The sequence below is a fragment of the Bos taurus genome, chromosome 27 (assembly GCF_002263795.3).
Source record: "Bos taurus isolate L1 Dominette 01449 registration number 42190680 breed Hereford chromosome 27, ARS-UCD2.0, whole genome shotgun sequence".
NCBI lineage: Eukaryota > Metazoa > Chordata > Mammalia > Artiodactyla > Bovidae > Bos > Bos taurus.
In genome coordinates this window covers 32206858-32221128 of record NC_037354.1, presented here as the reverse complement: position 1 = coordinate 32221128, position 14271 = coordinate 32206858, and the positions used below count along the sequence as shown (strand labels likewise).

The 14271-nt window shown below is 41.6% G+C and overlaps 1 protein-coding gene across 3 annotated transcripts in view; it reads right to left on the bottom strand.

The window, feature by feature from the left end:
* Positions 1-14271, bottom strand: part of KCNU1 (potassium calcium-activated channel subfamily U member 1) — a 148062-nt gene that overhangs the window by 63877 nt on the left and 69914 nt on the right. For all 3 annotated transcript variants that reach the window (XR_009493070.1, XM_059882238.1, NM_001163249.1), the window contains exon 19: positions 11495-11603. Coding sequence is in view for 2 of the 3 variants with exons in the window: in XM_059882238.1 (XP_059738221.1) it covers positions 11495-11603 (109 nt within the window). In the remaining variant the exon portion in view is untranslated. The remainder of the gene's footprint in view (positions 1-11494; positions 11604-14271) is intronic.

Sequence of the window (14271 nt, the reverse complement as noted above, 5' to 3'; positions counted from 1 at the left end):
CGGTCTTCTCATCAATCCTAGGACACTAGTTGCTGTCGTTCAGTCCCTTAGTTATGTCACTCTTTTGTGACCTCGTGGACTGTACCCGCCAGGCTCCTCTGTCCATGGGATTTCCCAGGCAAGAATACTGGAGTGGGCTGCTATATCTAAAATGGATAACCAACAAAGACCTATTGGATAGCTCATGGAACTCTGCTCAACGTTATGTGCCAGCCTAGATGGGAGGGGGTTTGGGGGAGAATGGATACATGTATATATATGGCTAAGTCCCTTCACTGTTCACCTGAAGCTACCACCATATGTTAACTGACTATAGCCCAATGCAAAATAAAAAGTTTAAAGTTAAAAAAAAATAATACTGGAATGGGTTGTTGTTTCCTTCTCCAGGGGATCTTCTTGACCCAGGGATTGAACCTGCATCTCTTGCATTGCAGGTAGATTCTTTATTTCTGAGCCACCAGGGAAGCCCCAGGACATTGGTACCACTTGTTTCACAGATGAAAAGTCTGAGTCACCATCACATGGAAGTCACAAAGTCACTGAGATCTGATCCTAACCCATTCACTTTTGGAGTCCCCACCACAGGCTCCTTCTTTATCACTCTTGCCTCAACCTGCAAACTAAGATGCCGCCACACACAGCAGGCTTCAAGGCGTGCTTTAGATGCGCCCAGGAGATCCTTACCAAACATTACCTCGAATAACACCTCCCCATCTGAAATCCCCCAGCTAGGTCTCTGCCCTTTAGTTGAAATCCCTGATCTTTGATGAAAGAAAAGGTACCCCTGGGAGGAGTAATAATCGTAAACTTCTGTTTTTGTGAACAATGCAAAAAGCACATCTTGAAGCTTGTTGTGTATGATGGCATCTTAGTTCTCAGGTTGAGGCAAGAATGATAAAGAAAGAGGCTGCCCATGGCCAAGGCTACAGTAGAGACTCTGAAGGATGGTTCAAATAGTAGATATGGATGAAAACAGGGAGTAGCTGGAGACTTTGAGTCCCTGAGCAGAGGTGATGGTGGACATCAAACAGAGAGCCCAAAACACAGAATGAAAAGTCTGTGGCAATTGTCCAAGTTGCATTTATTTTTCCCTAGAAATTATGCCATCTCCTTAGTCCCTGGATAGTTTTTCTTATCTTAAATAATTTCTTTTTAAATTGGATATAATTGCTTTACAATGGTGTGATGGTGTGTTAGTTTGCTGTACAAAACATTGACTAAGGCTCTCGCAATCTTCACCCTGTCTGGTTGCGTTAGCTGGTCTTTTATATATAATCCTACAGGATGAGGTCTCATCCCCACCTTTTAGGAGATTACAAATAAGAAGAATGAAAACATGCAAAAACCAATTACTTAGTTCAAATAAATAAATACATTCGGTAATTAATCAGTTGTCCTAGTATTTTTATTACTGGGTCCTGGACTGCTTCCTCATCTTATCCTCTAGCTAAATCAATGGAAATTTCCATACCCATAAGTCCTAGGAGAATTTGACTTCATTTTTCTTAAAACCTGTCCACATATTCACAAAGAGGTTTTTAAAAAAGGCCTTTATCCCTCTTTGATTACAGCCTTCTAAGTCAAACAGACAGGGAGAGAAAGAAAAGAATAATGAAAGGAACATGTTGAATTGTCCATGGCATTACTCTGACACTTTTATGAACCCTAAAGCTCTTTTGTCTTCTATTTTAAGTAATAAGAATAAAATATTGTTTGTTAACGTAAAGAACTCATTTATTCAATACATATCTGATGAATTATTCCTATACAGGCAGACCTCAGGGATATTTTCCAGTTCAGTTTCAGACTACCACAATAAAGCAAGTATCGCAAGAAGGCAAGTCACACTAATTTTTTGGTTTCCCAGGGATACAAAAGTTATGTTACTGTCATCTGTTAAGTGTGCAATAATTGCATCATGTCTAAAAGGTGTGCATCCCTTAATTAAAAAATATTTTATTGATAAAAAATTCTAACCATCATCTAAAACTCCAATGAGCTGTAATCTTTTGCTGCTAGAGGGTCCTGCCTTGATGCTGAGGGCAGCAGATTGATTAGAATGATAGTGGTTTCTTAAAATGAAGCAACAATGAAGCATTTCTCTGGAGCAGGCAATGCGGTTTGATAGCATTTTACTCCTGGTAGAACTTCTTTCAAAATTGGAGTCAGTCCCCCAAACCCTGCTGCTACTTTATCAACTAAGTTTACTTACTATTCTAAGATTCTTTCAGCCGTCTTCATCAGGAGTAGATTCCATCTCAAGAAACCACTTTCTTAGCTCACCCACAAGAAGCAACTCCTCATTCATACTAGTCTATCATGGGACTGCAGCAATTCAGTTACATCTTCAGGATCCATTTCTAATTCCAGTTCTCTTGCTCCTTCTGCCACATCTGCAGTTAGTTCCTCCCCTAGAGTCTTGAACCCCTCAAAGTCATCCATGAGGGCTGGAATCAACTTCTTCCAAACTTGTGTTCATGTTGATATTTTGACCTCTTCCCATGAATTGTGAATGTCCCATGAATTGTGAATGGCTTTGAGAATGGTGAATTCTTTCCAGAAGGCTTTTGATTTACTTCCCTCAGATTCATCAAAGGAATCACTATGTATGGCAGCGACAGCCATACAGAATGTATTTCCTGAATAACAAGACTTGAAAGTCAGAATTACTCCTTGATCCATGGGCTGCAGAGTGGATGTTGTGTGAGCAGGCGTGAAGACAACATGAATCTTATTGTACATCCCCATCAGAGCTCTTGGGTGACCCAAGTGCATTGTCAATGAGCAGAAATATTTTGAAAGAAATATTTTACTCAGAAGTAGGTCTCCACAATGGAGGAAATACTCAGTAAACCATGTGTGAAGAGATGTGCTGTCATCCAGGTTTTGTTGTCCCATTTAAAGAGCACTGAGGGTAGATTTAGCACAATTGTCATCTAAAAGACCCTAGGATTTTCAGAACAGTCAATGAGATTTGGCTTCAACTTGGAGTCACCAGCTGCCTTAGCCTCTAACAAGAGTCAGCCTGTCCTTTGAAGCTTTGAAACCAGTTTGACTTCTACCCTCTAGCTATCAAAGGACTAGGGCATCTTCTTCCCATATATATATAAAACTATTTCATCCACACTGAAAATCTCGTTTAGTGCATTCACTTTCATGAATCATCTAGGCTAGATTTTCTGGATCTCTTCCTGCATCATCACTTGCTGCTTCACCTCACACTTTGTGTGATGGAGATGCTTCTTTCCTTAAACCTCATGAACTAACTTCTGTTGGCTTCAAACTTCTTCTGCAGGTCCCTCACCTCTCAGCCTTCAGAGAATGGAGGAGAATGCTGGATTAGGCTTTAGCTTAAAGGAATGCTGCAGCCGGTTTGATTTTCTGTCCAGACCACTAAAACTTTCTCCATATCAACAATAAGGCTGTTTCACTTTCTTATCAACTGTGTGTTCACAGGGGTAGTGCTTTTAATTTTTTTCAAGAACTTTCCCTTTGCATTCTCAAGTTGACATTTGGTACAAGAGGCTTGGCTTTTGCCCTGTCTCTGTCTCCCTCACTGAGTTTAATAATTTCTGGGTTTTGATTTCAGGCGAGAGATGCATGGCTCTTCCTTTCACTTGAACACTTAGAGGCCACTGTAGGTTTATTAATGGGCCTAATTTCCATATTGCTGTGTCTCAGGGAAAGGGAGGCCCGAGGAGAGGGTGAGAGATGGGGGGACAGCTGGTCAGTGGGGCAGTCAGAACACAGACATTTATTGGTTAGGTTCACAGTCTTATATGGGTGCGGTTCATGGTGCCCCAATTACAATATCAGCATCGAAGACCACCGATCACAGGTCACCACAACAAAATAATAATAGAAAACTTAGAAATTACAAAAACTATCAAAATGAGATACAAAGTAAGCAACTGCTTTTGGAAGAATAGCACCAATCCACTTTGGTGCGAGGTAGCCACAGGCCTTCAATATGTAAAAAAAAAAAAAAAAAATTAATAAGTGAAAATAAAGAGAGAAAAAAGCAGTGTATACAAACACAGTTAAAGTGTGTTTGTCTATATGGCACTTTGCTGGAGTCTGGCACACTGCTTCTCAAGAAGTCAGATTTTCGCCAACAAATCTGAGACAAGAACTAGACAGGCACTGTTTGGAAATTTCAAAAGAACGAATCTACTCATTCTTCTCAAATTCTTATTCTTTTATTCTCTGAAATGCTCTTTCATCTATCTTTGATACTCAGGCTCATGATGCTTCAGTTCAGTTCAGTTCAGTTCACTCAGTCGTGTCCAACTCTTTGTGACCCCATGGACTGCAGCACGCCAGGCCTCCCTGTCCATCATCAACTCCCAAAGCTTACTCAAACTCATGTCCACTGAGTTGGTGATGCCATTCAACCATCTCATCCTCTGTCGTCCCCTTCTCCTCCTGCCTTCAATCTTTCCCAGCATCGGGGACTTTTCAAATGAGTCAGTTCTTCCCTTCAGGTGGCCAAAGTATTGGACTTTCAGCTTCAGCATCAGTCTTTCCAATGAATATTCAGGACTGATTTCCTTTAGGATGGACTGGTTGGATCTCCTTGCAGTCCAAGGGACTCTCAAGAGTCTTCTCCAGCACCACACTTCAAAAGCATCAATTCTTTGATGCTCAGCTATCTTTATAGTCCAACTGACACCCATACTTACTACTGGAAAAACCATAGCTATGACTAGACTTTGTTGGCAAAGTAATGTCTCTGCTTTTTAATATGCTGCCTAGATTAGTCATAACTTTTCTTCCAAGGAGCAAGCATCTTTTAATTTGCTTAAATATATCATTCCTTGGAGAAGGAAATGGCAACCCACTCCAGTACTCTTGCCCAGAGAATCCCAGGGTCGGCAGAGCCTGGTGGGCTGCCATCTATGGGATCGCAGAGTCGGACATGACTGAAGCGACTTAGCAGTATATCATTTCTAGATGTGTCTGTGTCTATCTTTATCCCTACCCCAATATCTATACCTATAATTGAGCACAGATATATTTGTATCACTGGGTTTTTTTAAACTTTTTATTGAGACTTGATGAAGCTGCTTATTAAACTTCCTGGCCAAAATACACCCCTGCTAGTGATTCCTATGTATCAATTGAATATCAATTGAAATGAGGAAGGCATCTTTAGAGGTTCTAAAACATAAGGCTGGAAACAAGAGCACTGGGAACATAAGAGCTACCTGGCCTCTGAAGAAAGGTAATTCTGGGAGATAAAATGCTGGCTACTCAGTACTAAGCAGGTGTGGATTTCTAGAAGGTGATATGAAATCCTACAGTAAGGGAATACTCAATAAGTGTGTACGAAGGAAAGAAGTAAAGAATGCTTCTGATTTACCAGTGATGGGCCATATTTTATGTAAACAGAGAAGTCTGTGCTTGTCTAGAGGGAAAGTTATTTTAAAAGCTTAATATGGACAAAAGGGAAAAAAGTACCTACTCAGATAATCTCACTTGGTTAGCTTTGCAGAAAGATCAGACAAGGTGTGGAGAGAGAAGAACCACATATGGTGATTCATATCCAAGCTCCTTCTCTTGGAAAGACCCTAAAAGCTGGTCCTCAGTAGGAATTCAGACACCACTGAGGTTAAAAGATGGCATTTCTTCTGTCTGGATCATCTGAAGCACAGAATTCAATAAATGTGAAGAGCTGAGACTAGAAAGAGAGGAAGGGCCCAGCTTCCTTTCCTAATATCAGTGTGTGTGTGTGTGTGTGTGTGTGTGTAAGGAGCATGGTACCTGAAAGTGAAAAGTTGTAGGGACAGACATCCCAGGAGCCATGGCGGGCAGAGTACCCACTGGCCATTCTGATGGACTATAATTTGCTCAGAACCTGAAGGCTGCCATGGGATTAGCTGGAAGACCCTGGGAAAGAGCCAAGGAAGGAGCTGGAACCGCCACGGAAAGAGTGTTCTGGAGAAGACATGGTGAGCAACGAACAGACTTGGGCAAAGCGAAGTGAATATGCCCATGGGAAGTACCACATCACAGACCTTCTCTGGAAACCCTGATGACATGCTTCGCTGAGCTGATGGTCTTGGCTGGTGGGCCATAGACAGTACATGAAATTTGGGAAGATCTTAAACTTCAAGCCCTCTCCCCTTGAAGGAGGAAGAAACTAGTTGCAAAAGCATGAAAATCTACCAGCCAGAGAAATGAAGGCAGAGGGAAGAATCACAGCAAAGGAACCCCTTTTCGCTTGCTTGATTTTTGCTACAATCCTCACAACATTTCAATTCGGTTCTATTGTTATCTCTGCTTTACAGATGAGGAAATTGATGGTGGGCTCAAGTCTGCCATGGGGCAATGATCACTTGCTTTAAAGAGCTAAGGCTGGGCTGGACATTTGGATAAAGAGAGAAAAAAATATGCATGGCCTCTGATATCTCTAAAAAGACACGGAGAGCATGAAGACAAAGCTGACACTATTCATAAGCCCTTAGCCACAGGTTTCTTAGAGACAAAATGGAAAGGGAAGTTGTGTGGAAACTTATTTGGATTTCACCAGCATCTGTGAGGTTTGAATGTGGCAGACCCAGAAGGAGGGCTTCTACGGAAGGGCCAACAGTCCCAAAGATTTTTCATTAGAATTGGCCTCCTCTCCCAACCCAGATCCATCACACACTGCTTGAAAATTTCCACCTCTCCTTGTTTCAATGATTAGCTATCTATCTGTGTCTACTTGAGTTTATAAACACTCAACTTTTAAAAATACTGAAAGACTTAGTGTGGTTATCCTGCTACTAGTCAGTCACAACATAATATGAGTTAGTTGTATCCCAATGTTTTCTTTCTAATACCTGGTCAAAGCCAGTTTTCCTGAAAAAGTGGATTTTGATCGAGAATAGTCAATACTGGGTTTGATCCCTGGATCAGGAAGATCCCCTGGAGGAGGAAAAGGCAATCCACTTCAGTATTCTTGCCAGGAAAATGTCATGGACAGAGGAGCCTGGCGGGCAAAGAGTTGGGCACAACTGAGCACGCACAGACACCATAGTTGTCCTGTGCGACAGTAAAGTGGACAGAACTCTCCTAAGCTCACCCCAGTGGTGTGGCCATGGGAAAGAAATCAGAAGTGAAGGCAAAGGAGGTCCAAGAGGGATTGGTATGCATTTCTATTGACCACCACATTGTGCACGGGGCTCATCTTTTCACCCTGAAAGAAACAAGAGGAAATATTTACCTTCCCCCTTCTCAAATCACATGACCCCTTGGTTTAAGGCCAGTTTCCCTGGTACCTTAGCTGGGAAAGAATCCGGCCACAAGGACGCAGAACACAACTAGTGTTTGTCTATTTGCTCAACAAACCATATTTAACTACCATCTATTAAACAGACTTTAGCGTGCTAGTCTGAGATCTGAACTGCTACTTATGACATTGCTTACTGTTGCTTTTTCTGTGGGGAAAGAAAGACACCAGGGATGCAATGAAATATTGAACTATAACTTTTGAGTATGTTAAGGCCGTTTGAACGGCCTCAAGGACTAAGAATAGAAGATAGTATTTTCTGAACTTACCAGAAAACCCACTGGTGGTCTGAAGATTCCATCTTTAAAAACACCAAGCCCACTGTCAGCAAACTTATAAATAACTGTATGCTGTTTTGGAAATGTGCATGTAATACTACTAACACATCAAAAATGGGTCACAAGTTGCACCCATCACACATTTTATATTATTTCCCCAATAATACCTATTCATCTCTATTAGGCCATCAAGTCTCTTTTACCCTCGTGGTTGTTTCCCAGGACATATGTTTGCTAGTTTGCTGGTTGGAATTATCTCTGCCCCACAAAAAGAAGAACCACAACAAAACCCTCAAAACCAGAAAATGAAACCCACTCTATTTTATAGTCCTAAGTGGGAGCTAGATGTGCTGTTCATCCCATTAACACTGGATTTCAGTCAACTGAATTGACCACTCCCTTGATGAAATATCACAGAAAATTCACCCACAAATGGCATTTATCTATTGACATGCATATAACCATCTATTCAGCAGTGTGGCTTTGATCAGTTTCTTAAGCTCTGTAATTCATGAGAATTTGTCTTGCTTTTTAATTAAGAGGTGGAAGATGATTATGCATCCTCTTTAGAGATAATCTGGATGGGACACTATCACTATCCTTGACCTTCTTTAGACGTAATCAGGAACCCCTAGTCATATAGAGGGCTGATGGGTCCAGTCTGCAGATGGACCAGGCCATGTGGACCAATTCTCCTTTTTTAAAAATTGGGGACATATGTATACCTATGACTGATTCATGTTGATGTGTGGCAGAAACCAACCCTACATTGTAAAGCAATTATCCTCCAATTAAAAATTAAAAAACATTATTGGAGTATAGTTGATTTATAATGTGTTAGTTTCAGGTACACAGCAAAGTAAAGCAGTTACATATATATGTAAAATATACATATATATCCACTCCCTTTTTAAAAAATTTCCCTATAGTTTATCTATTTTACATATAGTATGTGTATGTCAGTCCCAATTTATACCCCTCCCTTATCCCCTGGTAACCGTAAGTTTGTTTTCGATATCCATGACTCTACTTCTGTTTTGTAAGTAAGTTCATTTGTAGCCTTTTTTTAGAGCCTACATATAAGTGACATCATATGACACTTGTCTTTCTGTGACTGACTGACTTCACTCAGTGTGGGAGTCTCTAGATCCATCCATGTTGCTGCAAATGGCATTGTTTTATTCTTTTTACGGCTGAGTAATATTCCATTGTATATATGTACCGCATCTTTTTTATCCATTCCTTTGTTGATGCACATTTAGGTTGCTTACATGTCCTGACTATTGTAAATAGTGCTGCAATGAACACTGGGGTGCATGTTATCTTTTTGAATTACGGTTTTGCCCAGGAGTGGGATTGCTAGGTCTTATGGTCGTACTATTTTTAGTTTTTAAAGGACTTGCCATACTGTTTTGTGTAGTGGTTATACCAATTTAAATTCCCACCAACAGTGGAGAAGGGTTCAATTTTCTCCACACACTCTCTAGCATTAATTGTTTATACATTTTTTGATGATGGCTATTCTGACCGGTGTGAGCTGATATCTCATTGTAGTTCTGATTTGCATTTCTCTAATTATTGGTTAAAATTTTCCTTTTAGATGCCTGCTTTACACCATTTCCTTATTTATTACAGACAATAAAGAAATTAAAGACAATGGGGAAAACATCCATGATTCTGTCCTTAGAGCTGTGTTAAAGAATGGTGAGAAAAGTCAGTGAAACTCAATAGCTGAAATTGGATTTTCTGTGGGTTCTCATTATCCATGACTTGCCAATCCTCTCATATCACAGAGAAGACACAGGAAAGAATAAATGAAAGTATAAACATGGTTGGAGCATTTTATGTGTTGTCACATATGCTGTCTTTACAGTCACAAAACACTTTTCAGAGTGGAATTATGTTTTTGCAACAACTTTGCATTAACACAAATGTAACATAGATGCATATATTCACACGTGGGCAATACCAACAACCAAGAGTGCATTCTTGAGAAATCTGAGACATTGTTCCTCACTCCATCATACATTCCCACCCCTAGTCATGCTATTCAGACACAGAGGGCTCCATGTGTTTCCCACGACTTGCCCGTATCACGTCTGTCACAGGACTAGAGATCCCATGCTGTTATCTTTCTCCCAATCCCACCCCACTTCCTACAGGAAACACTCTGGAACAATCCACCCAGCCCCCACTGACCTCTTCCTGCTTGACCTCTTGCCAGAATCATCAGTGTAGACCTGGAAGGGATGCTGCCTTATTTGGCCTCAAATTAATTTATCTGAATGCATCTGGTATACCCAACTAGGTTTCCTGAGGGCTAAAACATGATTTCTGCATCTAACAACACACCCAGCAGAGTGCCTACTGAGCACACAGAGCTACTCACTGCATAGTGCATTACCAACCATTTCCAAGGAAAAGGGGGGCATTCCCCAGCAGTCCAGTGGTTAGGACTTTGCACTTTCATTGCTATGGCCCTGAGTTCCAACCTTGGTCAGGGAACTAAGACCCTGCAAGCCATGCGGCAAGACCAAAAAAGACAGAGAACTATCTACAGATGCCACTGCTAGCTTGCGGATGTGAGTAAGGCAAAATTCCTGAGATTCCATAGACTCTTTCCTCCAAAAAGTCTGTAATCCTTTCATGTAGATTACCTCACTTAGGTTTCAGAAAATCCTGGAATAGAAGGCAATAGCATAGAATAGGAGAACAGAGAATGTAATTTCTAGACTTTTATATGCCTCTCAGAAAGCACACCACCGAGAGATGGCACCTTTGGGGCTCAGACGCCTGACACCTGCCTCGCCTGCTGGACAGGTACAGCAAAACCTCTGTTAACCAGACCCATCTATCCAGAACCCTCCAGTAAACAGAAACCAGACACCTCATGCATTAAAAGAAAGACGTGGGTTACAGCAAAATAAGATCAAGGGTTTATCTCAAAATCCACATCCCTGGAAGGCTCTGCACCTACCATGTTTGCCGTCCAATTTCATACCCAGATACAAGAACTGTTCATTGCAATAATATGGAACATTTAACGAATGCTTACTCTCAGCTAGGAATCAAGTAAAGTGTTTTAAATACCTCATCTCATTCAGTCATTACAAAGAAGCTCAGGGTCTTCATCACTACTATACTCACTTAAATCAGAACTGAGACACCAAGAAGTAAAGCAACTTGCTCAAGGTCACACAGCTCAGGACCAGTGTTTGCCCTGAACACTGTGTAATGCCACAGCATGATTTCTATGCTCTGAAGAAAATGTAATATTTACTCACAGCTGATGACAATTCTCAATCATGAAAGATTTTCCTGGTATGTTACAGCTACTAAGTTGAAACGTTGCCGATATGCTACAGAATTATTTACAATAAAATCCGGGGTGATAGAACCTTTATATCACCCCTCGATTTAAAAATTAACTAAACAGATCGCACACTCTTCACCTACAACCCTGAATTCAGCTTAATCAGGGTTTTCATGGACTAAAGAGATGTAGGAATTTGAGTAGGGGAGGGAAAATTTATTGGCCCTATTTTGCAGACCTAAAACCAAACACCATCATCAATTTGTGTCTCGCGTCAATTTGCTCAAAATAAAGCGTTGGATTAATAACAGAAAAAAAAAAAAAAAAAACTGGGAAAGAGCTGAAATCTTGCCCTGACACACATTTCCAGAGTAGGGGTGATCTGAATGAAAACCAGGTGCATAACCTATGGTTGTCATTGGTAAAAATGATTGGAACAATGCCGGGGACAGGTATATTTGCTTAGCTAAGTGATATTGGGAGAAGCTGTGATGCATTCATTTTGGTGAGGAACAATTGCGTTAGTCAGGATAGGAGCTGATAAAGCTAATATTCCTGTTTAAGTCAAATTGTTGTTGCCCAGCGATTCTTAAAAACTGATAGGGAACCAGGGTTCTCTGAGGTGCTTACTTGGTAGTAACGCTCAAGCCGCTATAGAAGCTCATACGTGTTTCTGAGTAGGGGTCCTGGAGTTCACAGTATTCCTCCTGGCTGTCTCTCATCACCACGACCGTTGTCCCTGCAATGGCAGAGCCATCTTGGTGAGTTGGCATAATACCCCTTTATTCTGGATTATTCCTATTGACTGAGACAGCTCTACATCCTTGACTAGGGAGAGGCTGAGAATTTCAAGCTATAGTCTAATTCTAAGAGGATGGTTGGTAGAGAGCTCTTTAATTTTCCTCTGCAGAGTTAAAGAGTGGGTGAAAATGATTGTGAAGGTGTTACTACCATATGGTCTGTTTAAAATAAGTACACATTGTGTACTTTCTTATCCATTCTGCACCTTTGTAATCCGTCGCTCCTCCCATCTCACCCCCGAGTGTAGCGTTGGGGAGCCTTCTGCTGCTAGCGCGGTCTGCAGTCATGAGGTGCATGCTCAGTTGTTTCGGTCATGTCCAACTTTTTCCAACCCTATGGACTGTATGCTGCCAGGCTCCTCGTCCATGGGATTCTCCAGGCAATTCTCCAGGAGTGGGTTGCCATGCCCTCCTCCAGGGAATCTTCCCCACCCAGGGATTGAACCTGTGTCTCTTACATCTCCTGCATTGGCAGGCAGGTTCTTTACCACTAGCGTCTCTACAGGCTCAAAGAAAAGATCTCAGCCAAGTCCCCTTCTCCCTCCCCAGGTACTGGTCAGGCTGAAATTCATTGTCCTCCAATTCTGCCTCCTTTTACTTCATTTTTCCTTCAAGGCTTCCTTTCTTATTTTTAACTTTGAAGGATCTTGATCTTACACGGGATATGTTGCAAAACATGTGTGAATTTCGACATCTGGAAACAACACAAGAGCAGATCACCTTCTCATCTGCAAAATGGGGATGAGAATGGGGCTTCAAAGGGTGATTGAGGAGGATGAACGCACGGACGGGTGACATGTAGTCTTTAGATGAGCCACAGGAAGCTGCTTGGAGATGGAAAAAGCAAAAACGTGACATGTGAGCCATGACTCCTTCCTGCACCCACAGGTTGATACTCTATCTTGTCCCTCTTATTCCAGAGCAGAGATTTAACCTAGGAATCCTTTCAAAGCGCTGGGCTAGGAAGCCATGCTTGCTCAATAAGAATTGGCACTTGGTACTGTGATGAAAAGTAACATTCTAAAGGATGCTTTGGAAGTTAAATGCTTTTCTTTCATGGTTCGAAAACCCTGCATGATTTGCTTTCCTGAACCTGACTGCCAGATGATCAGAGAGGGGGACATTGCCCGGGAAGAAGTTATCAAGGAGATGGACAAAGTCAAAGAAGAGCCATCATGGCTACTCTTCTGCAGCCACCCACCTAAATGGAGAAAAGATACACATTTCCTCCTGGAAATCTAAGACTCTGTCTATACTGAGACTACTTAGAATGCAGAGTTCCTCTGGGACAATCCTTTAAGCCCGCACCTCACCAGGTTTGGGACAATGGCAGACAGAATGAGCCACAGAAATATTCTACTATCCCTTTTCTTTTGATATAATTCCTTCTGAGCCATTTTAATCTACAGAAAATATCAACCGAGTCAAAACACACTTTCGAAAGAAGAAGGACCTCCTTTGCTGATGTGATCTGTCGGCTTAAATCGGCAGTAATTGCGTCATACAGGTGTGCTAACAGCCAGGTTTGGAATAAGATCGCTCCTGACTGTAATCCTCAGAAAGCCTTCACTTTACATATGGAATTTTGATGGGGTTTTGAAGTTGACTCATGTTTCCTTATTCTCTGTTAACTTTTTTTGCCCTGGGCGGGAAAGTGGCTTAGGAAGGGAACTTCTTAAGAAATATCTGAGCGAGGACTAGCGTTTTACCAACCGTCAGCCTTTCAAGGCTAGCCGGCTTAGGGCTCCTGAGAGAAAGTGAGCTGTGGAATGTAGAAGGCAACAAGCCCAAACTGGCCGGAGAACAATGGAACTTTCGGGAAGTCTCTGCTTTCTCAGAGCCTGACTCTCCAGCGGATGATGTGTGCCAGGTATTAAAAAAAAGGTGGGAGGAGGGTGGGTGGGTTCAGTGAGTACTAGGTATGGACCTCTCAAAATTTCTGCTAAATAAAGCTTTGACTCTTCCCTTGTGTCCTTTGGGATAAAACCTCTCCTTAGAATACATAAATGATTTGCATAATGCTGGCAGCTTCCTGCATGGACATAGGGGCTGGAAGGCACAGTCTGCCTGAGAATGGGTGGAGTCTCTGGCTGGGTGCTGCTGGCTCCGAATGGAAAACACCTATTCCACATGATCTCTTTGGTCCCTTCATCTCTAAATTCTATAATCATAATGGATTTCAGAAAAGGAGTCTGAAAGTGTCCTCTTTCAGAGGACACTTACCAGAGGAGGCTGTTAAGAATGTGCGACGGTCTATTACTGCCTTTCTCCCCAGTTTCTTCACTGCTTCAGACATTCAGAGGGCGAGAGCTCAGAATAAAATAAAACTAGGAAGCAAACTCCCCTTCTCTCAAAGAAATAGACAAGCAACTGAGTTTTCTCTGATTTCATTTTCTAAGAAAGTTTGACCACTTGATTTGTTTATATTTTAATCTATCTACAGCTGACAGTGTGGAAAAAAATTATGCTTTCATATTTTAGGCAAGGGAAAATGAAATGAAATTTGCCTAACGCTCTAAGCTAAAGGCTTATTATGACTTCTTCTCTATGGATATTCTAAAGATGGTTTCCTTATAAGCATTAGACATCAAAAAAGACATGGCAGCT